Source organism: Rattus norvegicus, chromosome 3 (assembly GCF_036323735.1).
Source record: "Rattus norvegicus strain BN/NHsdMcwi chromosome 3, GRCr8, whole genome shotgun sequence".
Taxonomy (NCBI): Eukaryota; Metazoa; Chordata; class Mammalia; order Rodentia; family Muridae; genus Rattus; species Rattus norvegicus.
Window position 1 is genome coordinate 37,880,395 of NC_086021.1, and position 25,410 is coordinate 37,905,804.

The 25,410-nt window shown below is 45.3% G+C and overlaps 1 protein-coding gene across 3 annotated transcripts in view; it reads right to left on the reverse strand.

The window, feature by feature from the left end:
• Window positions 1–5,846: 5,846 nt before the first annotated feature.
• Window positions 5,847–25,410, reverse strand: part of Pbx3 (PBX homeobox 3) — a 193,716-nt gene continuing 174,152 nt past the window's right edge. Inside the window, exons 5-8 of one of the 3 annotated variants that reach the window (XM_039105260.2) lie at window positions 12,526–12,691; window positions 11,106–11,218; window positions 10,229–10,318; window positions 5,847–7,353 (exon numbers count right to left, since the gene is read on the reverse strand). In XM_039105260.2, coding sequence (XP_038961188.1) covers window positions 7,261–7,353; window positions 10,229–10,318; window positions 11,106–11,218; window positions 12,526–12,691 — 462 coding nt within the window. In that variant the 3' untranslated portion in view covers window positions 5,847–7,260. The remainder of the gene's footprint in view (window positions 7,354–10,228; window positions 10,319–11,105; window positions 11,219–12,525; window positions 12,692–25,410) is intronic. The other 2 variants (NM_001107834.1, XM_006233975.4) reach the window with 2 other exon arrangements.

Below are 25,410 nucleotides of genomic sequence, written 5' to 3' on the forward strand. Positions count from 1 at the left end.
GGAATGACACTGGGTACATCAGCTATACTCCAGAGAAGGCTAACGAGCTTACTTCCTTTTTAGCCAGTCCTGTATATTGAGGGGTGGGATTAACTCCATACCACCAAGGCCTTCTACATCCTTTGATACCAGACTTCCTCAAGGCACCCCAAATCTCCCTGTGCCTACACACCTGAGGGCGTCGCTCACCTTCTTTACAAACAGCCTTCCTTTTCTTAGTCCATCCTCTGTTGCTATAACACAGGGCCTCGGGCTGGATAGTGTGTGGTGACAGAAGAGTACTGGCTCACAGCTCTGAAGGCTGGAGAGCCAGAAGCACAGAATCCTCACCCAACGAAGGCCTTTCGCAGCATGGCATAGCAGAGGCCTGGCGAGCGCAAGTGAGACAGAGAGACAAGGTCGCTCTTACGGGGGACTTTGTACAGGAGTCTGTGTTAACCCACCACCATGGTAAGTAGCCCACTCCAATAATATTAGTCCACTCTCACGGTATATCCCACCCCCAAGACAGCTACCTCACCTCTGCAGTGGCCAATGCGTTCTCACTCGTTACTGAGCCAGGTCTGCAACAGCAGTAACAGCATTACTCCGGCCCTTCATCCTGCCCTGATGGCAACGATGACTTTTTCATGGACATCCTGGAGGGAACTCAGAAGGGACCGGCCACTTCTGAGCACCTGGCAACTCCACAGTTCTGAGCCAAATTTGAAGCAAGCTTTGATCAAATACTGGCCAGGACGATGGACTCCGGCCAATCCGCTCCTGGGTTCTGTAGAAATGGCGATGAGTCACATTTTGCTTATAAAGGCAAACCCACAAGGGCACCGTCCTTTCCACCAGGTCCGATCAGAGGCAAACATGTATCCTGATGTACACGCAATCATGGTGCAGTTGAGTCAAACAAACCTGTTTAGTGGAGCAAAAACCATGTGGTTTATTGTCATTCATCAATGGCGGCTTCCAGCATTCCAGGAAGGGTTTGTCCTTGGGCAAGGGTGGCTTACATGTTAACTTTGGCAACCCCTGGAGACAGGTATTTTCCTCATCCTGCCACTTAGGCAAGTCTCTTCCCTCCCAGGCTCTCCTCCTGGTCTGTCATATGGGATAGGGAACAGCACGTGTGTCACAGGACGTTGGGAGAAGACAGTGTTGCAGAGTTCACGTGTGGTCTAGGAATCCCAGAGAGGGGAGGTCTTCAGGGTACACGCTCCTGACCCATTCCTCCAGTCCTCAGGCTGTGCATCTCTACTTCCCAACACTACAGAAGCTCTTCCACACCTGTCACCTGCACAGGTCCCCTTTCCTCCAGGTTCCCCATCCGTCAACCCATCTACACACATTCTCTGAGGGCACACCAAGTAGAAAGCGACTCTGGAGAAAGTCAACAGATTCAGGCCCTGGTGGGGAGACGGCTTAAGCAGCTGAGTGAAAAGAGAAACGTAAGATTTGGTGACCAGGATATCCCAGAAAGCAGCTGCCTGGCACACGGTAGGTGCTCAATAGACACCACTTGGCCATTAAACTGAACAACTGAGGTGCAGTCAACCTCCAGCTCAACCATCAAGCTGATGAGCTTGTGTTTCTGTAGCTCTGTCACTTGCGTTACGTGTCCACCCTCACAGGCCCACAAGTGGGGTCCGCTTCAGCAGCGTCTTCACACCCAGGAACACCCCTCCTATTCAAAGCCCATTCATTTTGATTTATGAATGTTACAAAGAGAAACCTGAACATCCTCTGGAGGGATTTACCAGCCTGACTTTGGTCCCCGCTTCCTTCTCCCCGTTACCTAAAATTAGCAGAGTAATTCGGAATCTGTGTCTTTATTTAAAAGAAAAAAAAAACTGTAGGTGCCGAATTATAAAAATTTAATATGCTCCCAGGAAAATGAAAAATGAGAGGCTGTGATCTCGTCTAACACTTTCAAATGTGTTTATTAATTCATGTTTTAAATCATAAGTTTCATTCGGTGAGAGCCATGCACAGCAATAAGCCTGTTTTAAAATATTAATGAATAAACAATATTTCTCTATTGAAATATAACATGCTTCTTTGAACAATGGACCGCCAGTAATAAATCAAAACCAGGAGAAAATTGCATTTCATATTTAATACAAGTTGAACTCTGCCTTTTTATAAATGATATCTTTTTTGTTTAATTGGCGTCAGTTCAGATCTAGCAGATTGCTAATAAAATTCTGGATTTCCATATTTAATGATGCGTACACTTTCTGTTGAAATTTAACTAGGAAAAAAAAAAAAGAACCTGCTGCCTTTTATTATTTCCTGAGGTGGTACCTTAGGCCTCCGCTAAGGTCTAGCCTGGGGGCCTGAGCTCAGCCAGGCTGAGCTGGTGAGTTAAAAAGACGATCCACTTACAGACCCTGACTTGGTAACCCTATTACATGGTAGACGTAGTCCAGGCTTGCCCTTCTCATTGGATCAATGGGTAATCATAGGAGGAGAACCGTCCCATTCTACATACCACATAAGTTCATTCATAGGCAGGTCATGTGACTTGTCCAAGGACACACAGCCTGTATGAGACAGAGACAGGACCAAGCCCGGACAGTGTCCCTTGGGAGTCCACATTTCTGGTGGTAGGCTCTTCTATGCAGCTGTGCTGTAGACCTGACTGGCAGCGTCCATCTGGCTTGGGGAACAGGCTCCTGGCTCTGCACTTGTGTCTGGCAAGAAGCAAGTTCCCTGCATTCCAGCCAAATCACCAGGCAGGGAGCAAGTCACTTTAGGGAGCTGGGACCCAGAGTAACTGGGATCAAGTTACAGGCCTGTCATTGGCCTTAAGTTACTGAGACCCACCCTCAGCTCTATCTGATTGCCACTTTTGGGCTTACCAGGAGTAGACAGACCCAAAAAGTCCACGTGCCCAATGTGACAGAAAAGAAACACTGACAGGACCCAGGGTTTAAGATGTGGGTTAGAGAGCTGGGAGACTGCTCAGTGGATGAAGAGTTCACTGTACAACTGTAAGGACCAGAGTTCATAGTCCCTGAAATCACATAGAAGAGAGGCAGACAAGCAAGGCAGCCTACATAGAAGCTTCATGGAGAGAATCCTGTCTCAATAAATAAGGTGGAAATCCATCAGGAAAGACACTTGATGACAACTTCAGACCTCCACACACATGTACACACACACTTGTGTACATATGAGCACCCACACATATTTTGGGCACATGCATGCGTGCATGCACATATACATGCACACACACACACACACACAAACCAACCACATTAAAAAAAATAAGAATTTCAGGTTGTGTTCAGACACACCCAAACTTAAAATTTGGCCAAGTGGTTTTCAGCCTTCATAGCTCCCAACCTTGGTGGAGTGGCATTCTTTCTTTGAGCCTTAGATTCCCTTTATGAAAATGGCTGAGGTAGCCACTCTAGTAAGCCTGAGGTGTAATACTGAGGTGTGATGTGCACAATAATGCGGGTGTGTGGTGTTGCCTGTGTTAAAGCTTACAGTAGGAGAACAAAGGGCACAAGCCTAGAGGGCTGTAAGGCAAAACTGCCAAGGAGGTGGGGGCGGAACTAGGCAGAGCCTGGAGCTTGAAGACACCATGAGGGCACAGAGTCCAGGCACAGGACCTCTGCAGCAATACAGTTCCCACAGGGGTCATGTCCCAGCCTTGTGCTCACTCACTGCCTTAGGAAAGTGCTCTATCAGTAGTCATGGTGCTGAGCCTGACCCAGCCCCAGAACACGATTCTTTCTATCGGTCATCCCTTAACTTGGTGATGCAGACAGGTGACGTCCCACAATGTATCCTTATCACATCTGCCTCAGTATGCTCAGGCATGGTTGAAGATTCATGTAAGGTCTAAGGGGACAGGGAAGGATGCTCCTGGCTTCTTTACCCCAGAAAGGACCTCACACAGAGCCTCGATGGCCATCATTCACTGGGGACTCTGGTTCCCACTACCAGCAATGCCGGCCTAGACATGAGAGATGCTCAAAAAGCAGAGGCCATGTGTGCAGGACGGTTCCTTCTCAAGGTATTGCACACATTTACCCCCCCCCCACCCCTCCCCATATCCAGGAAGCTAATCCTGACATCCACATAGAAAGGCTTCTCCAGTACACATCCAACTCAAACAGAAGGGACAGGAGGACCTGGTGTCTCCATGGGAATGGCAGACACCCTGCCAGAAGAGTAGCTACTGGGGTGTGGAGACCCCAGATACTGAGCACACATTCTCGTACAAACACCTATGTTCCTATGTTCTTATTCACCTACCACTGTGCAGGGCCCCTCGCCTGCAAGTGGCTGGCTCAAGTGACTCCCCACCGTTATTCCCTTTGGCCCTGTGGGAGAGTAGGTCTTAGCTGTCTTCCCAACACCCCATGAAACATTGGCTTCCAGAACCAGCTGAGCAAGACCCCAGCAATCCAATCTGGTAGACTGCATTGTCTCTGAGTCTCGTCTTAACCCACTGTTTGATCAGGAAAGGTGGCCAGCTGAAATCTACCAAAAATCTACTGCTGAATCCATATAAATTCCTTGGGCGAATGCCCACATGCTCTTCATGCCTATAAACCATACCTATCTCAGGGAGCCCCAGAAGGCCGGGCCGGAAGGCCAGTGTGGTACCCCAATATTCCCATCTGAATGAGATGCTCTTGCCCACCCCCACCCCACCCCAGCCACAGAGGAGGTAAAGAGCAAGGAGGGAGATCGTGCAAGCATTTTTAAGCCAGCATATTGGATGGATGGTTCTTCCTCCACAAGTATCCCCAGAATATAGCCATAGACCCTACCCATATCCCTTCCAAGAGCTAGGAAACCCCCAGTAAGTCTTTCAACAGACTGACCCAGTACAAAGCCAGGATGGTCCTTGGGTGTCTGAGGATGCCAGGGAAGATGAACTTGTGTGTGTGTGTGTTTATGTGTGAGATTTCCACAGGATGTAGTTTGCAAAACCACACAGCCCAGGGATTATTTTATGTCTAAAGCTAAGAAAGGCTAACCCACAAGCTAATTGAATCATGCAAATAATTGTTTAGCCATGGGAGAGATTCCTATAGGCAGGCTGAGCACCCACACAAGGGAGGACAGCTGTGGAGGGCAATCTATTTTATAAAGTTTATCTGCACAGAATAACCGCTGTAAGATTAATGGGGGCGGTGGCCCCAGCCCTTGTTCTGCTTGGTTCTACCAGCCGAAATAGGAAAACAGATATATTTATCATAGACATTTGCTGCAACTGATTAGCATTAATCTGATTTCCTGTGAGTCAATTTCCTTGAGATATAGTAAACAGGCCAATTATCTGCAATGGACCTCTTTTATTATAAAGATTTGGACATTAGTGACAAGCATGCATGCAAATATATGGACTTTATTACAATCTGAGTAACAAAAAAATAGTGTCCGATCTGTTAAAAAATGTCTAGCCGGGTGTATATATTGCAAACAGAATATTAAGACAGAGTAGGGAGAAGGGTCAGGGGGCTTTGCCTTTTGATTGGCATGTGAGGCCCATTCTTTCCAAACCTTTGTTTGTCTCCAACTAATTCAGAAGACCATCTAGCCACTAGGTCAGAGGAACATGAGTGCCGAGGGCAGCAATCCTGGGTAAATGTGGATCCAGGCTGTCTCAGGTCCATGCTTCAGTTTCTCAGTCCATAAACACGGGAAGTGAAGGGATGTGAGATGGTCTAATGGACGGTCCAAGGCTTCAGCAGGGACAGCAGCCGACAGCTTCACTGTCACCTCCACCTTCACTGACCGTGTATCTGCTAGCCCAGTTCCGAGCAAGCACCATCACCCCAGCCCCCACCCACACCTGTGTGAGCTCAAGGAGCAGAGACACACATGGCATCTAGGTTTAATCAGGAAAGCAAAGTTTATTCATGTTTGAAACTACATATAACTACCACAAGGAAGACTTTTCAATCCAGGGTGTGAGCCAGTAGAAAGGAACACGGAACGCTTTTAATACATCAGAATCACCGCCACGAATTATTGTCACGACCCAGTCAGTTTCAGAATCGCATACAATACAAAAAGAGGAGGAGAGGGCCCGCCACACAGGGTGAAATGTACAGTGCTGAGTACTGAATCTGAACGCATCACAAGAACCCGCCTTTTTTTTTTTCTTTTTTCCTTTTTCTTCATATGGATTAGTAACAAGATGAAGAACATTCAACACGCGTCTCAGTATTTACAACAGCTGGGATGGTCCGTGTTAGGAGTCAGACCCAATGTTGCCGATCTGGGCTTTTTAAGGGTTGCAAATGCAACCCTGAGTTTTCTTTTAAAAGATTACAATGTACATTACATTTTGTGAAGGGAAACAAAGAGTTAATTACAAGATGCAAAAAGATAAGAAAGAGACGAACTACAGCGTGAGTATTGTTCAGAGGTAGTAAGTGAGCGCTCTAAGCTACAGAACATGTTGGGATTCTATTGGTTTGTATGAGTTCGCATGAGGTAATAAAGCTGTGTTTTGATTGGTGGGATGTATAAATACTCTTTTGCTACACTATATACAGCACTCCAGAGAGCAGGGCCTTTCCAGGCTGCCCAGAGGAAGAGCACACCTTGACAAGTCTGTGCAGCACCCAGCGCACACGGTCAAACCCCAGACAGGTCTTGTTTTCACCTCTGTAGCAGCAAGATCTTCATCTCAGGGCAATCTGGATCCATGGTCTCATTAGCGCAGACTCCGGGCTCTGGTACTTCAGAGGGAGAAAGGAGGCCACCAGTCTTTGACCTAATTACAACATAAGAGATGGCAACACAAACATGGCGAGGGAAGTTCTGAAATGCCTTCCTTAAGAAGACAGGCAGACATCGCCTTCCCTCCAAGCCCATCCGTGACGTGAGAACGATGAGAGCCTGCATGGAAATCCGCCAGGGCTCAGCGTAGGCAGGGTGAACCTTGCCTGCTCTATAATTGGGGTCTAGCATAGATGGTACTTCTTACCCTTAAGGCCAAGGAACTGGCAACTGTGGAACCATTACTGTAAAATGTAATAATAAATTAGGATGAGACAGTTAAGAACTGTCAACAATGTTACGTCTCGGCCTAATCGGATAAAGTGCTTTCCTTTAAACGTGTGTCTTAAGTTTAAATACAAATGGTTATGATTCCTTAAAAAACAGGTTTCCCGAGTTCTCTAAGAAGACAGGGTTTACAGTAAAGCTGTAGGTGGTGGGTTACAAAACGCTTCCCTCCTCCTCCTATTGCTCCGAATGCGCTTGTCAAGGCATGACAGCTGGGAGAGGCCAGGATTAGTTAGAGGTATCCGAGTGCACGCTGCCCGGGCCTTCCGTAGGAGAAGTCACAGAAGATGGAGTTGTTGCGTCCTGCCAGCCTCCATTAGCCTGAAAGGAGAGGCACAGTTCAGTGGGTGCACATCTACATAGTAATTCCACTCCCCAATTTAGAACACCCAGAGCGACAACAGGAGAGCAAAGGCGCATTAGCAAAATGTATTTTCTGAACCCACTCTGGCAGGAGTTGGAAGATGTGTTAAAGTGGGATTAAATGCATGTGAAACAACCCATTCTATCAAGTAAGGACCAAGTGATAAATCAGCTTTGTGAAGATGACTTCAGCTAGTCCCAGGCTGGCCTCTGATCTGCTGCTATTCTGATCTGCTGATCTGGTGGCATTCAAAAGCCACCTCTCAGAAGGTCCAGTGCAGAGGCTCAACAAGATGCCTTAGTGCAACCTTGAGCTTCAGGAAGCAGACACTTCAGCCAGCTTCATAGCTGTTCCCAGAGAAGCTGTTCCCATATACACATGACAGCCAGCTAGTGTAACCCTTGGAAAATGAAGGCCATCATTTCCCTCCAAACAGGAATCCCTCCAAAATGAAAATGTATGAACCGTGGAGGGGTGCACGCTATTCAAATCGGGATTCCAATTATCTGCCAATGGAGCCTCTAGTTGGGACGGTGCAGCTGCCTGCACCTGCGGCTGGCCCTTCCTGTCTCGGACCTGCACCAGCACTAACAGGACTCAAAAACAAATTTGCCTCATGTCTCACCCTATAGAGGCAATTGCTGAAATCAATGTCTGATCAGATTTCTGCTGTGGCAGACAGCTTGTCGCTACGTATTTTTATGTCAGTCAAGAAGAGGAAGGTGCTGGGCTTGTGAGCTGGGGTACACTGAGCAGAACTGACAGGGCAGGCCTTTTTGGAAGGAAGGCAAGGGTGAGCTTCCTGACACCCAGTCCCTGCAGCTCCAGCCAGCCTTGGCTTCTATACTGCCTGGCCCCACACCCACACCCACACAAGGCCCCTCAGTTCTCTGCCTCCCTCCTGTCCATCTGCAATCTCTCCAGAAAGTCCACCTGAAGGTGTATGAGACATACAGAAGATCTATGTGCAGGCAACTGTTTCTTCCCCGACAACGGCTGTGTGTATGTGATTGTTGTTGCTTACTGGAACTGGGTCTGGAACCCAGGGCCTTGAGCATGTTAGGCAAGCTCTCTGCCACAGAGCCACATTCCAAGCCCATACTGTCCTTAAAGAACTCCTTGTCTTCTGATTAGCTGCATAGTTCTGCATAGAAAGTCCCTTCAATCTCTCTAGGATAGTGATTCTAATGCTGCGACCCTTTAATATAGTTCTTCATGTCATGTTGACCCCAACGATAAAGTTATTTTCATTGCTACTTCATAACTGTAATCTTGCTACTGTTGTGAATCATAATGTAAGCATCTATGTTTTCTGATGATCTCTGTGAAAAGGTTGTTCGACCCCCAAATGGCTGAGATCCACAGATTGAGAACCACTGCTCTATGACCGGGGTGGGGGCTGGAGAGAGGGGTGGGTAGGAAACCTAAGGAGCTGGTAATCTAAGTGGAAAAAGAATTTGCAGCTTGAGATATCAAATTCAGGCTAGAGGAGGAGAAATGGGATTAAATAATAAGTCACGGCACTGTTTTTGAAAGCTTCAGTCATGCCAGGTGGGTGGTAACAAGCCCATGTGTGTTCTGTCTCTAAGGCATAGCCTCCCCTGTCTAAAAGGTAAGCTGTTTCCCCTCAGGTATGAAAAGCTCCTTAGGAAAAGAAGAACTCTTCTTACACAGATCCAAGTCTAAAGATATCCCATCTGAAGTAAACACCATTCCTCCTTTATCCAAATTTATAAACAACAAATGTACAATATTTCTCCCCTGCATGGCAGCTGCAGGAGAGGTTGTCATCGAGCACTCGCGCTCGCTCTCTCTCTCTCTCTCTCTCTTTTCTCAAAATAAATTAATCCTTACTCTGGTGGTTTGAGATTATGCACTGTATTATACAACAGCGTCTTATCAAGCCTCATCAGTGAAGATGGAATTCACGTCTGTAAAATGCTGCAGGCAATCATGGCTTCATATTTTATCATGTTGATAAGGATATCGCACATTCTCTGAAGCATTTCAAAACACTTAAATGAAAAAGGGGAAATGCAACTAAAAGGCTTTTTATACGGCTTGTTGTGGGTTATTGTGAGTTATTTATAAACCCAAAAAGAAAGATTTGACATTTCAAACGTAAAAGATCTGAGTATTTAATGGTCTTTTTTTCCCCTTTACAATTGAACATCCTCAATCACTCTTTAAGTCATTAATATTTGCTCTCTTACAGCAAACGAAGGCCCTCAAATGCCTCCATCCTGCTCGGGGTCTGCTGCCATGTGTCCGAGAACGGGGCATTCCTCACACCTTGCAGAGCCCTGTGTTTGCCATTTCCTATCCACGTCAGGGTAGGCAGCAAGGGAAAGTCTTGTGAATCAGTAACAAAGGTTTCTCTATCATTAAAGCAAAGAGGCCATTAAGCTCAGGGGTTCCATTTTGCCCCCCAGGCCAGAACGGGGTTCTTTGTTTAGCATGGTTGCCGATGTGCTGGGCCTCCAAGGTTATCACTTTCACCCGCTCTGTGCTGGGAAATTTTCCTGCTGCTTGATTCTAAAATAAACAACCCATTTCCACACATCACGGTTGCTATGAAATGGAGTCTTAATGGGCTGGTACTCAAGTCCCCACTGATGATAGGACACCAGCCCCTTTGGGCTTCGGTGAGGGTTTCAAAGGGCAGCTATGTAAGGAAGCACTGCGGGCCATAAAACGAAGCCATAGCAAAGATGCTGCCGCCCCCAACTGCCAACAAGACTGAAGCCAAGTCCAGGGACTGTTAACTTGTTCATTAGTCACTGTTTCCCTGACACGGTTCCCACAGCTCTCCTCCCCTCCCAGGGTACTCACGTTTAAGTTATGCGGACTGTACAGTGAGTTTGCTCCAAGGCCGTCACTGTAGCCTCCCGTCTGATTGATAACATGACGGAGGGTATCCACCTAGAAGTGAGATGAAACAGAATTCATCACCTCCATCTATTAAAACATCATCACTTACAAAGGGAACAATTTGAGTTATGTGTGCCACAAGGGTGGAGCATCCTCAATGAAAGACAAATTTATCAATCAGATGTGACTGGAGGGATTTCAAAGATTCCTTGCATATTTAAACTCACACATCTTTGTTTTTCACACCAGCCAAACAATAGCATCTTCATGGTAACGCAGACTTTCCATCTACAGCAACCAAGTGTGTGTGGCTGTGGGTGGAAACCTACTCACTGGTAACGAATGCTGAACCCCAGCCCGTCCCCACCACCAGTGCATAAGAGCGAGAGAGTACTTGCTCTCAGTCAAAAGGACGAGAAAGGGGTTCAACCTGGGATCTATTTTAGGAGTTCAGGTTTCAGTGTCCTGACTTGCAAGCATTCGGGAATAAAAGAACAATATGTTCTCTTGTTTATTCTTTCCCTTTCCCTCTTTTCCCACCCCTTCCCTTTCTCAGGCACACACAATCTTCTGTTCTGTCATGACAAAGGCCCCCTCCCCCATCTCCATGAGCTCAAGCCAGAGCCGAATGCATTCACAAAGTTCGTCAGCTTTGAATCATCAAAGGCATTGTTCGCTTAACTTCTCACTGAATTAAGAGGTGGGCAAACGTGTCCCGTTTGGATGCCCAGCACAGGTGCTGCATAGATGTGCAGACCACTTTCACGGGTCAGAGCGGGGAGTTTTGAACCCAAACCCTACCCTGCCAGAAAGGCCCCAGCTGGGGCATTTCTCCTACCTGTGACTGCACATTGGCTCCGACTTGGGACCCTTGGTAAGAATCCCCATTCAGACTCTGCATGTTCATGAACATGTCCCCAGAATTTGGGAGGTTAAAAGAACCAGAAGAACCTGGAAAGGAAAGAGTTAAGTAGCTGAATAACAGAGAGCTACATACACAATCCCCAAAGACCTCGAGGTAGGGAAAGGAAAAGAGGCAGAAGGGAGAGGCATTTCCAGCTTTAGAAGGACAGAACGTTAACTCAGCTCTAGAAGGTCCTGCTACTCACACTATACACAGGAAGAACATTATAGAGGGTGAACCCAAGTGAAAAACCAGAAACGAATCAAAATAGGCAGAAAGCACCCAGGAGCTGGCCCCAGCCTTCTCCTTGTTTCCATTTCTCTCCAGACTTAATCAAACAAGCTCTTCAATGTTCAGTGTCATGGTGGAGAACTACCTGGAGAAGACACTTTCCTGACACTTTCTCCTAGATATAACTCTATGTTTCCACTCACCAGTGTCTGTGGCCCAGTAGAAATGATGGGGGTATAATAAAACAGACAACCTTCCCTGGACCTTTAAATGTATATTTTAAAATCTCCCTAGAAAGCATCCGAGGCCCTCCAACTCTTCTACTAGGGTTAGCTGCACCTTCCGCTGCCAGCCAAGTTCCCTGTAATTTAAAGACATTCTTCAAACTCCATGAATGCCACATAAAATTTAAATGGAATGTTCTGTGTAAGGAGTCAAAAATAGTGCATTTATAGCCAGCTGTGGTGGCACACACATGCAATCCCACCTAGTCAGCTGAGGCAGAGGAATCACAAGTTTGAGGGCAGACAGCTACAAAGTGAGTTCAAGGCTTTTTTGGACAACTTAGTAAGACTATCTTTAAAAAATAATGGCTAGTCATAAACTTTGCATATGCAAAGCCCCGGGTTTAAGCCCCACTACCACAAAAAACAAAAACAAAACAAAAAAATCATTCCTTTATATGCAAGTTCAGCAAGTCACCTGGCACAGACAGGCTGCGACCTAGAGCCTGAAGCCAAGAGCACAGGAAGCACAGCAACGTCCCAACCCAGCATTCAGCTTCCCTACCAACCAGTACATACCTGCTGCTTCAGTCTGACAGACCACCAATGACCCTAAGGTGATAGGCGGAACATTATATGATAGAACTTTGCGTATCTGCTGAATTAAAGGCCATGGCTGAGTATAAAGGTTCTAGCATCTACAGGAGCGAGTGGCATTCGCTGTGAACAGTGGGTTTCCCAGCACAGGCTGGCCCCTTATCTACCCATCTCCAGAACAAGCCTATAAGCGAATACAAATCTCTCCTGAAAGGCCCACTGTGCACCCAGTGAGGCTGAAGCTTCAGAGCCTGTGGCAGATGCCTGTCTGGCTGCGTAGGGAGTGCGCATGCCATACTCACCAGAGTTTGGCGTGGTGGGTGAGTTGGTCTGGTTGTTCTGCACGGCTGCGGCCACTGCGTGTGCGGCTGTCACGGCTGTTTTTGCAGCATAGAGATTGGCCTCCTCTTGAAATTTGCCGATGTTCTTCTTGTACCTGATTCGTTTGTTGCCAAACCAGTTGGATACCTATCAAGGACAGGACATGAAATAGGAAGGGTAGAGAAGTCACAAAGAAAAAGCCAAACTTCCTGTCCTTGCTATGGGATAACGAGAAGCTCTGGGTAACACAGTGCCCTGTCTGCCACTTTGCACCACATAAGTAGTGCATAATGATTTTAGGGGTTCACTTTCCACTTTGGCATAGTCTTTTGAACAATGCTTCTTGGAGTTGGCCATGGGAACACTAAAATGGCTGGGAGTACTGCTCATCAAAACACCCAATTGTTATGTGCGCATCAAGCATAGCAATCAGACTACTAAAAAAGCTGAAAAGCTACAGGAGGCATTTGTTAAATTGGGTATTAAGAAGCACACTTGAAAAGAATGACTCATTGTTCTTTTGTGGGCCTGAAACAATCCTGGCACCTATATAGTAGTATCATGTTTGGTCTGCTGAAGAGGGACATCAATTAATAATGGATGAACAATCCCTTTGTCTCCTGCCTTGGAAGACACTGCACGTCTGCCAAGATGGCTGCTCAGGCTCTGCCAGTGACTGTGGGAAGCCTCAACCTGAAAACTCAAGCCAGCTCAGTAAGGTCAAAAGCAAATGCAGAGGAATGGCTGATTCCATAAGGTAGAATAGAGGTTTGGGTTTTTTCCTTTTTTCTTTTTTTCTAAACTGCTTGTGATGTCAGCCAGTACAAATGTGAAAGAAGATGTTGGCAGAAGGCTGATTTCATTGCAACTCATAGACAGCAAAGGGAGAGCCCAACACTTAGTGCTCAGGTTCGCACTACTCACACGTCCCCAGTTACCTGTAGTTGAGCTGTGTAAAGAAGCTAAAAGTTGTAGAGCGGTGTGTCAGAAGGTATGCCCGATGCAGTATCCTGAGAGCTTGCCCCTCTTTTGTTAAAGTAACAATTTAAAAACATTCCCAGGAACTGCCTACCAGTCTAGCAGAGGAACCACTGGTGTGGTTTCAGAGTGACTGTTCTACCCTAGGTATTATCTGTAAAGGCTCCTCGGGGGCCCTGAGCAGAGAAAAGGAATGGGATGCAGTTCAGAGCCCTCCAACCCAATTTTCTACAGTGGGCAGCCCCGCTGGCCACCTCTGCCAAGTCTTTAATTGCTTTGGAAATGGTGCTCTCATTCTTCAACTGATGGCACTCACCCTCCTGGAGAAGGCTAGAAAGCTCTGGCAGGGGATCCCTGAGAGAAAAACAGCACTGGCCTTACTGTTGCCCATATGCTGCCATCAGAGCACTGAGTACACACACGTGCACATAAATACACATGAGCACACTTGAGAGGACCCGTGCTGCAGCACAGGTTCCTTGGAAAGATGGAAAAACCCACCCAAAACCAAGGTGGTTGCCCAGGCCACTCAGCTATCCTCAGGCAAGGCTTAGCCTCTCAGCAATGCCAGCAGCCATCCTTCCCAGAGCTCATTCTTCCCGTGGACCCTCCGCATTTTATTCCAACACCTCACCTCACCTCCCTTCTCCTCTCCTCTCCTCTCCCTCCCCCACCCACGTGTGTGTGTGTGTGTGTGTGTGTGTGTGTGTGTGTGTGTGTGTGTTTGCATGTCCTCCAAGGCTCACTTCTTGGTCCTTTTCTCTTTCTCCCTATCACACCTTCAGTGATTCTATGTGGGTGTCTCTGAGGTTTCTCTTTCTATCCCTAGCTTTATAAAGAATGTTAGATCCCAATGTTTAGATTCCCATAGGACTTGCCATAACCTCCAGCATATTTGGGTTAAGTGGAAGGGCAGGTGCTTCTCCTCTCTCTCTGTGCTTCTACAATCCACACCTCCAGAGCTATGGTGTTCACAGCAGAGTCCCTGGCTCCATCCTTGAATAGCCTTGAGTGAGCATATACTTTATTCTGGACTAGGCAAAAACAACCAGTCCGGCTCTCCTCATTCACTCTTACTTATAAAACTGGTCTTATTTCTGACAACTAGAAATTCAGGACATGAGGTCCATGTGTTCAGCCCATGGCCCCAGGCCCTCCTGCCACTGACTTTCCCATTCCCCAACTCTTCTCACAATGGCAGGCTTGCAGCAGGTGTGCACAAGATGGCCTGGCAGGCAGAGATTCTGGAGAAGAAACGGGCAGAGCCTGGCCAGGCTAGCTAGAGCTCGGAGGAGAGGGGAAAGAATCACAATGTTGATGTGGGGCTTATGCATGGAGCAGGCTTCAGAGAGACTTCTATGCAGAAAGAACCTACCAGGGAGGCTTATGATCCCTTACGAAAGCAGAGTCAAGGCATTCTAAAGATTAATTTATTTTATGTGTATGTATACGTGTATGTGTTTATGTGCACCACATGTTGAAGGAGCTTGAGAAGGCCACAGGGTATCAGATCCCCTGAAATAAGAATTAGAGGTTTCTGGATGTGAGGCACCTCATGGGAGTGCTAGGAACCAAACCAGGGTTCCCTACAAGAGCTCTTAACCACTAAGTCATCTCTCCAGCCCCAAATTATGTCAATCTAAAACCAGAAAAATGGGCCTACGGTGTAGCATTGTTGGGTACTTGCCTGGCAAGCATGGAGCCCTGGGTTTCATCCACAGTGCTACATAAAACAGGAGTGGTGGTGCATACATACAATCCCTAAATTCTGGAGGTAGAGGTGGGAGGATGGGAAGTTCAAGGTTATCCTTGGCTATATAGCAAGTTCAAGGCCAGTTTCCAATGCATACGATCCTGTCGGGGGTTGGGGGGGAGACAGAGACAGACAGAGACAGAGACAGACAGAGGGGAAGGAAGGAGGGAGACAGTCCACAAAAGCCAAAAGCCAACCATAACCACAACCAGAATCAAGATATGAATAGTACCCAAATGTTCAAGTTCTGATACTCACTGTTAAAACAAATCCTCTTGGAGTCTCCCCACCTCCCACAGTCCACAGTCTCATATCAGGAGGCACCCCACCTGGCAAGCACATGGCTGCTTGTGTATATCACAGCCCTCTGGCTTTCTTGAGTTGGCCATTAGGCTTTAGAAAGAGTTAAGTATTGAATATATTGTTTATAGTACAAAGGGAGACAGTCCTGGATGAGGCAGAATCTGGCATTTCTTACACATAATTAATGAAAATCCCCCAACTCTGAATGTAGCAACAAAGGCCTGTCTTGGAATACTCTCCTTTTCAACAATTCTCTGTTGGATTCAGTACTTTGTAGTTAATATTACCTTGACAATCAGAGAAGCTATAATACATTAATGAAACCTAGCCTAGAAAATCAGATTACTGCTTTATTAACAGTTTCATAATTGAGGAATCTCTACCATGGAAGGCCTCATCTCTGGATATGTAAGAATCCTCTGTTTATGCACACCCCTGGACCAATCAAACAACAGTCATCACTAATAAAGGTTTATTTAATTCTCACAGTAAAATTTTAATATCACCAGCAGCCTGGGGAAGCTTTAGCAAGTGGGTTTGCTTGACATCAGATCGTTTCCATTCTGCCAGTCCCAATACTTCTTAATCTTTAATATCAAGGCAATTAAAATTAATGGCCACTCGTCTGCAGCTACTGTGGGCAGTGTTTCCTTGACATCAGTTGTTTGATGGGATTACCTAGAGGTTAAACTAACAAGCAAGGTTTAATTGGAAGCAATGAAAGAAGCAGCGATCATACGTTATGTTTAACCTGCATAACCACATTCAAATGAATATCTAGAAATGTTAACCTATTTCTCAAATTAAAATATGCACATCACACACATTCTGATATCACAGACTGGGGTCCTGTGGCAATCAGCTAGTAACTTCACACAGCACAACCCAGAGCAGTGTAATTAATATAAAAATTGACACCAAAATTCAGAAACCGTTTTCATCTTTTAGAAATGGATACAATTACTTGCAGAAGACCCCTGGTTACTCAGTGAGAAGCACAAAAGTTACAGGGCACGTGACCTCTCCTGCAACAGTGCTCACAACAGAGCCAGGCTACAGAACGGGCCACTAAGGACAGCCTGTTCTACTGCTGAACTGTGATGGTCTGTACATTGGTCCCTTAGTGGAAACAGGCAGGAAATTGGTAAGGGGAAATGGAATACACTGTCCTGTTCTTCTCTTCTGAGTCTCACATCAATGATTCACAGCTCTGGCTATGAGAGGGGCAGAGGACCAAGTAAGAATTTTAAGATTAATAAAAATGAGAATAAAAACACAAGCGCTCTTCCAACACTCAGTGTGCCTGGCCCCAGATAGAGCATCTGGAAGTCAGAGAAGCGAGGAGGGTACACTGTGGGGTTGCTGAATTTCTCTGGAAACTTTTTTCTAGGCCAGGTGACAGGAAAAGCCTCCAGTCTCTTCTATATGCTCTAACCATCCATGTCTCCTGCCTACATCCTGCAGGTCACCACTTCAACAAAGCTGTTTTGGGGTGGAACAGTGTTTTTGGCTCAGTGGAGCCATGTGCAAGGCCTTGGGTTCAATCCCTAGCATTAACACAAAACAACAGTGATTTTACTGCTGGAAAGCTTCCCAGCTTCCCAATAAGGCTTCCCCTTATTCTGTCACTTTCAACTCAAATAGTCAGTCAGATGCAGGCATGGCCATATGAAGGCCAAGTGGTTAGGGCTCACAGTCTGCTCCCACATTCATGTTGTTCCAAGCTGAGTGACTTGGGATAATTTGAGTCTCCTCTCATATAAAATGAGCGTGATAGTAACCCGCCTTCCTCATAGATGTGTTGGTGTTCTAGGCGCATGCATTATTGGGTCACTATTAGCTATTACTATTATCCATGTTTTATCAATGAAAGAACAAGACAGCAAGACCATTCACAAGTTGCCCAAACCATACAACAAACTGTGATAGAGCCAGATTTTCTGCTTTTCTGAGAACGTTTACTGAGCATGTTATCATAAGTATTGTCCTAGGTACTGTGGGGAGATAAAAAAGTAACTACATGGCATAAGTCTAACTTTGTGGCCATGAAAGCAATAGCAGCCCCTCAACACAGTTGGCAAACCCTCCAGAAGCTCACATCAACACAAACAGCTACAGTGAAAGCTATGGCCTCCTCTCCCCAGACTTTAGAGAGTATTCACTTCTCCAACTCCTTGCCCCTCATCTCTCTTTTGGTGGTGACAGAGGCAGAGAAAAGCATTGTAGGGAAGAGGCAGGGAGTATCCAGGAGTGTTTCTGAAGAGGCAGGATCTCAGGGGAAGACGAAGGAGTAAGCAGCGTTTTGAGTGAGGGAGGAAGGCACTGTTGTGTGACAGATGATCCCTGCCATTGAGCCAGCTGTGGTGGAGGAAAGGAGGTAGAGCCTGACAGTGTGCCTTGAAGGGCTCACACTGCTGCAGCCCAGAGTCCACTGTGTGGTGGCCAGGACAGGTGGGGCTGGGCCTGTCCAGTGCTCAGGGGCTGTGAGCAATTTCCTGGAATCCTCCCTAAAGTAATTTTGAAAAATCATGTACTAGCTCACACATTTTTTATTCCTTGCACATTTTTAAAGTTGGCACCTACAATTTTTCATTATAAGTCTTAGAGTTATAAACAATGTTATTCAGTATTTCATAAATGTTGACATTTCAAAATAAAACTGCAACACTACTCTTTAAAATGTACCAGCCAAATACAACGGCACCGCAATTCAAACGACCCACTTCAAAACATAGACACTTGCCTTCTGAGGTTCGGGATTTTATATTCTTTTTGTTTTTAAAAGTATATTTTCATTTTATTTCTCTCCCATATTATCCTAATGCAATATACTTTTATGCTTAGCGTAAGAAATATATGGAAATTTAAACATTTAATCTGTTTTTATTTCCTATAATTATAAAGCTATACATGTTTGATATTTCTTTCTGGATTAAGCTGTCATTACACTTAATCTAAAATTGGTCAAACCAATACAAATACTTGACAAATAAAAGTACTTATTTTGAACAATAAATATAAAGTTTATTATATATGCATTTCTTGATCAGAGAGGCAGGGGTTATAAAATTCTGAACAAAGCATAGGCTATTACAGTACAGTTCATATTACCCTTTCTGAGGACCAGAGAGGGGCTCATACTTTAGGGCAGAAGACTGGGCCAATTATTCCTTCTTTCAGAAAATGAGAGGAGAGATGGGAAGTGGGGGGGGGGGGAGGAGAAAAAAACAAGTGACAGGAAGCGTCCTACAGCAATCTTAAGGGATGGGTTTGGGGAACAGAATACACACTCCTACAAAAGTTCCATTGCTGAGAGTTTAAACCTTTTGCATGGACATCCTCGGCAGCATCACCAGCTGCTGCTCGGAGCACCAGGGCTCCTCTGGAAAATGCTGCCTGAAGGGATTGGGCTGACTCTGTCCAGGAGTTGATCCCTCTGTGACCACAGCTAGAAAACCCTAGGACAGGGAATGTATGCCTGGAGAAGGCCTGCTTCTCTGTCAGCACGGGGCTCACTTAAGCAACGACTCCCATGGGATACAAAGAGCATTTGCAGCTAGACCAGGAACAAGTTGGTCAGCTCCAGGAAAAGATATTCAACTAAAGAAACGTGTGTGTGTGTGTGTGTGTGTGTGTGTGTGTGCGTGCGCGCGCGTGTGTGTGTGTGTATGTGTGACTTATTGTTTACTATAACTTTCCCAGAGACTATGTCAACAAAAATTATATATGTTCTCTGACCAAAATTATTATAAAAACTTATCTTGAGGAATTAGAGATACTTGTACAAAGATATTTACCACAATCCTGCTTACAACAATAACAACAAAGGTATATAATGTGGAATAAAAACAACAAAAATGTATATAGAACTGTATGATGGAAAGCAGTCACTGATGACAGATCATATTGAAGAGAAATTCGCATTGACATGGAATTATTCATAACGTGCTGCAAGGAAGGGAAAGTTAATTTTTCCTTTCATATGATATGAGATTTTTGTGTGTGATGATACCCACGGATAGACATACACATATACACAGACTTGTATGTGTGCACAGGAAGGCAATGTCTCCCCAGCCATCCAAGTGTGGTCATGATTACTGGTGGATTTTGTTGGCATACAGTGCTTAACAGGTACAAATTCTGTGAAGTACTGCTATCTGGCGTCCTGCACAAACACGGCAGTGTGTGATGGTCTCATACCTACCATGACAGCCACGTCAGTGGGTGGTCACCAGCCTGCCTGGACTTCATTGTCAACAGAATGTCATTATGCAGGTTTGCAGTTTTGCTTCCAGAGCAGTTACTGAGAGCTGAACACAGTAGCACATGACTGTCGTCTCAGCACATGGGACACTGAGGCAGGATTGCCTGTGCCTAGGGGATCAAGACCAGGCCGGGTAACACAGTGATAATAAATGATACCACCGAAAAGTCACCCAATACTTATGATATTTATGCTGGGCCCCAATGCTACAGGAAGAATCCTGGTGTCACTGTAAAAATTACACTTTCTGGTACAAAATGATAATCCAAGCCTTTGCAATTTTCACTTTCGAAAATTAACTCCTAATTCCTTATCTAGGAAAGGTTTCAAGTAGCAGAATTCTGAATACAAAATTAAATCACTTTGTAAATCTCAAGTCATCAAAACTTCCCGACAGCTTTGTATTTAAGAAAAATTCCATGTTAAAATAAAAGGCTGGGGCTGGGGACTTAGCTCAGTGGTAGAGCGCTTGCCTAGCATGCGCAAGGCCCTGGGTTCAGTCCCCAGCTCCGGAAAAAAGAAAAAAAAAGGTTAACCCATCTACAATGTCTATACAGGCACCAACAGGCAACTCATCAGCTGGTTTTAACTGTATCTCACATTTCCATTTCGATCACATTTACTTCTCATGTTAATGAGGAGAGGAGAAAGCCATCACTTTGAGACTTAAGCTGCCCAAGGGCAGGGCACTAGCTCCTCGTCCATGGCAGAGCGCTTCTGGAGGAAGAGACAGCTGACATGGAAGCATCGCTGTCGAAATTAGCAAACTGAAAATTTATGAAGCACGGCTCTTGACAAACTCGCCACTGTGCCGCCTCATGTTTACCTGTGACGCATGCTTCATGTAGTGTGCCTAATTAAGCAAACCTTATGGAATGCTGAACGGGAGGCTGTGTAAAGTGGGACATGGCAAGTGTACGTGCATGGCTAATGTCTCCCCTCTATCAAACAGTCTCCCTGATCAATATGTTCTTATCTCCGTGCTAAGGCTCGGTTTAACCGAAGACGGGAGCCAGGTCTGTTGAACTTTTAAAGCAAACGCTGCTTGACACTAAACCTCATTTCATGCACTCCTCTGCCCCCCAAGGCAGGCATCTGGTAGCTTCTGAAGAGCAAAAAGCCTAGACCACTATGTGGTATGTCTCTCCGGAGGCTCCAACGGACAGGCAGATAAATGGTCCTGAGAACTAACCAGAGCCACCAGCTCTGCAAGTTCCTGCCTACCTGACTGCACACCAGTCATGACAGTCAGGGCTCACTGTCCTGGGCTACTGTAGAGGTTATGACATCCACTCACAGTGCCACTGTAAAAATTAAACTTTCCAGTGCAAAATGATAATCCAAGTCTTTAAAACTTTCACTTTAGAAAATAAACTCCAAATGTATAACAACAGGCTTGAAAACCAACTTTTGAAACACAGTTACTTCTAATGGAAGAACCAAACACTTGAGATTCTGCTTCCACGTAATTTGAAGTAATTTAAAGGCAGTCAACGTAAAATGCTTGTCAGGAACAGTATTTTTGTTTGTCTGTTTTGGTGGACGCTGTGAAAGGTTCTATTGCCAAAATGTGCTGACACCCTTAGAGTTTGGCTTCCCTCTCTCTCCTCTATGCACAATAGACTGATAACCACTCATGACACTCACGAAGAGCCTCATCTGCAAGAGTCTATAAAACCACCAGCTTCATGGCCACAGTGCACACAGGATGACACCGCTCATCTTCCTAAAACACGTGCTGAGAGCAGCTTCCACAGATGGTGTGTCCTTTAAGATTACTTGTCTTTCCTTCCCTCAAAAAAATAATTTCTCCTACTTCTAAAAATAAAAGTAGGTTAGGTAAACACTCCATGCTTTTCCTCCTGGGCTCCAGAGAAGCTGTGGTCTCACAGCAGGGGCACTGCAGCTACAGAGCAACTCTCACTAGTATGCTACGAGGCGGAACTGTCGCCAGGTAGCACAGTATCCAGAGTCCAAACCCAAGGGTATTCTAAATAATAACAGGGCAGATTTTACCCTGAGATGTTTCATATAAATCTAATGATGGTGAATAAAAACATAAAATTTTATTCAGTCCTATATAAAAGTCCTAGCCAAGCCTTGTTTATTCCAGCACCACTGCCTAACACACACATGCTACTTTCTTTTGAAAAATCCAGGAAAATGTCATTGGCTTCCTTTCCTTCTCATTATTATTATTTCTTACAATGCTGGAGATTAGCCTAGGGCTCCCCACACACCGTGAGCACCTGGCTCCTGACTGACTTCATTTAAAGGGGGGATATCTAGCCTTAAACATGCGTACACCTTGTCCAAACCACATTATATACATTTAAAGAGTAAAGACTCAGCAAGGCTAGACCTGTGAGAGTTTAAGAAAAGGCATACTCCTTCCTCACCTGGGTCTCAGCATTTAGTCTGCGAGGACTTGGGAGTTGGCAGTTGGGGTCAGTGCACTGATCTGTTGGAGGTCAGAACCTCTAGCTCCTGATTCCTCTCTTGATCAAGTCCAGTGCTTAGCTCCCAGCCCCAAATGCTGGCTGAATGGCTGCTAAAGTAGCACTGACAGGGCACTCATGACACACTCATTGTCCTGCAATCTTCACCGTGATCTCAATAAGCACTGAACCTCACAAGGAGACGTTAGCACTCCAAGCTTACAGAAAACACGGCTCCATTAAACAGCCTGCTCCAGGTCCCAGCACTACCAAATGATGGGCAGCTTGGTCAGAAATTCTGCTGCCCTTGGCTCTACTGACCTGACATGGACCTACAGTTGGAATACAAATTTCTCAGAATTTATGCTATGAAAGGACACTGTTGCTGTTTATGGGCTATGAGCAACTAAGATGACTTTTGGCTAGGAGCTGGTATACCTGGAGGACAATAGTTTAACAAGTTGAATGAGACATAGGAAAAGGACAATTACCACTCTAGAATGTCCCTACTTTGGCCTTCTATTATAACCTGACATGGTTCCAGTTAAGAAAATTGTAAGTCCTTTAACCTCGTTCTATCCCGAGGCTCCAAGATCTGCCAGTGTAAATCACAAACTCAGGCCACTAACAGGTTTTGCCAGTGATCCCACATTTTTGGACTCATCTCTGGCCAGACTATTCATCCTACACATCTCATGAGTGTTGGAAAGACACTGTGTTCCCCAAAGCAGCCCCCTTTGCCATCGCTTTGACCTCTTGCATGTAGCCTTACTTGCACCCTCTTTCCGTTGGTCACCACACTTGGACTAGCAAGTGTAAACATTCACAAAGGCCAACTAAGCATTCCATATATGGCGGTCAGTCCTCCCGACAAGCAAACAAGCTAGGTTTTACTACTCTCCCTATTTTATAAACAAGCAAAGACACAGAATCTTAGTGACTTTTCAGACATTCAGCTCGTAAATGGTGGTGCACATAAGCAAACCACGCTGGTCTGAGTTCAGAACTCAGGCCCGTCTACTCACCTTCTCCTTGAGGCTCCCATTACTACTTAGAGATTCATCTTTTAATTCCATTTCTTAGAATGAAAACTACACACAGCTCGTGCTGAATACTAAAGGACTGGACACTCAAGCTTTTACCTAAATTTGTGTGTCTCTGTGTAGGTATGCACATGTGAATGCAGGCAACCATGGAGGCCAAAGACATTAGATGTCCCAGAGCTGTAGTTACCAGCTGTTGTGAGCTGCAACATGTGGTTGCTAGGAACTGAACTCGGGCCCTCTGTAAGAACAGCTTGTGTTCTTAACCATGAGCCATCTTTCCAGCCCCACAAGACAGATTTTCAAAGAAGCAGTGCTCAGCTTTGTTGGGGTGTAGTCTATTTGTCTTCAGTTTTGGTCATCTCTGCCTATATTTTTACTATTTCCTCCTTTCTGGAGTTCTTAGTCTAGTATCAGTCTCCCTTAATATTCTGAGCTGGTTCCCTATCATTTAACTCCAGCTATCTTTGTGTATATAAGTATAAAACACACACACACACACACACACACACACACACACAAAGAGCATACACCAATGCATACATAGTCCAAGGTCAGCTTGTACTACCTGAGTCCCTGTCCCTCCCCAAAACCTAAATAAATAAATAAATAGAAAAATAAAAAAGAAAGAAATATAGTGTAGTAGAGGAGGTTCATTAGACCAGAATATATAATATCTAAATTGTTGTACACATACATACAATGCGCGCGCGTGTGTGTGTGTGTGCGCGCGCGCGCCCGTGTGTGTACTGCAACTATTTGGTATAATATTTTATGTTAGCTGCGAATTTATGTTCAAATCTTCTATACTTGTAACACTTCAATGCTCTAGAACAGCCAGCATCAGTACTAATGCAGAATGTACAAGTGGTCAGAACCATTGCTCACTGTTTGGTTCAGAACTTACAGAAACAGGGTCCTGAAATCCGCATTCTGACGGGTGTCTGGAGCATGCTTATGCATGCTAAGGCCTGAGAAGCACCGTTTTGTGCCCATGCTGAGTGTGCATTTGTGTTCATCCGCTGGCCACTCGGTAACAGAAAGATATGGAATTCTCCTACTGTGACTTTTGGATTTTAATTTTTCTTTGAAATTACTGAATTGCTTTTTATTCTGATTGATGTTATTGGGTACGCAGGAATGTAAAGCTGCTATCGCAGGATTACTTTGTATCGCCAGTAAAGCCTTCTGTCTTGAAGTATTTTGAATCTGGCATTGCTTTCTGTTGGCTATGGCTTGCCTGCTATACATGATTGCAGTTACTACTCGTCTTTCCCGTATCTGTATATTTAAGATGTCTCTTAAAGAACACGTAATTTCCTTCCTGTCTCCTATCTGATATGTTTTTGCTTACTTAGACTATGATCATTGACGTACTGGGGAATCCTATAATCCCATAAGTACTTCTACTCTGTTTCACTTACTCCGTACCCCCTTCCCCCTCCTTAGACTAGTGTTTACTCTTCATCTCCTTGGTATTTATTTGAAAATTACATAGTCTTTAGCACCCTCGAAGTGACTAAAGATTTCACCACTAAAGTTTAACCTTCACTAGCACTTTACTAGCTGGTATTTTCCCAGACGCAAGAGCCTTAGAAGATGGCGCTTCATCACTCACCAGGCACTGTCATCGTATATTTAAATTTTGTGCAGACTATGAACAAGGTAGGGCATTAGTATCCTTATGGAGTAGACTTTGATTCAAACCTACCCAACTACCTTCCGCTTACCATATTCTACAGCTTCCATTCTGTCTGAAATCTTTTACTTCTCTATGAAGAGGTAAACAGAGAGAGAGAGAGAGAGAGAGAGAGAGAGAGAGAGAGAGAGAGAGAGATTTGACTTGTATGAAAAGGCATTTGGCAGGTATGAGATTCTCAGCTGACATTTGCTTTAAATCATCCCTGACGAGGCCGAGGCCGACCCTCCCTGTCTCGACTTTATTATTCGGCTAAGTTAGTGGACAGGATAAGTGTTGCTTTCACAGCACACTCTCACTTTTACCTCAGTTTTGACTGTTTAGCCTGGATTACTATTTATTTATTCTGTTTGGAAACTACAGTTTTTCATAAGTTTGGAGCTTG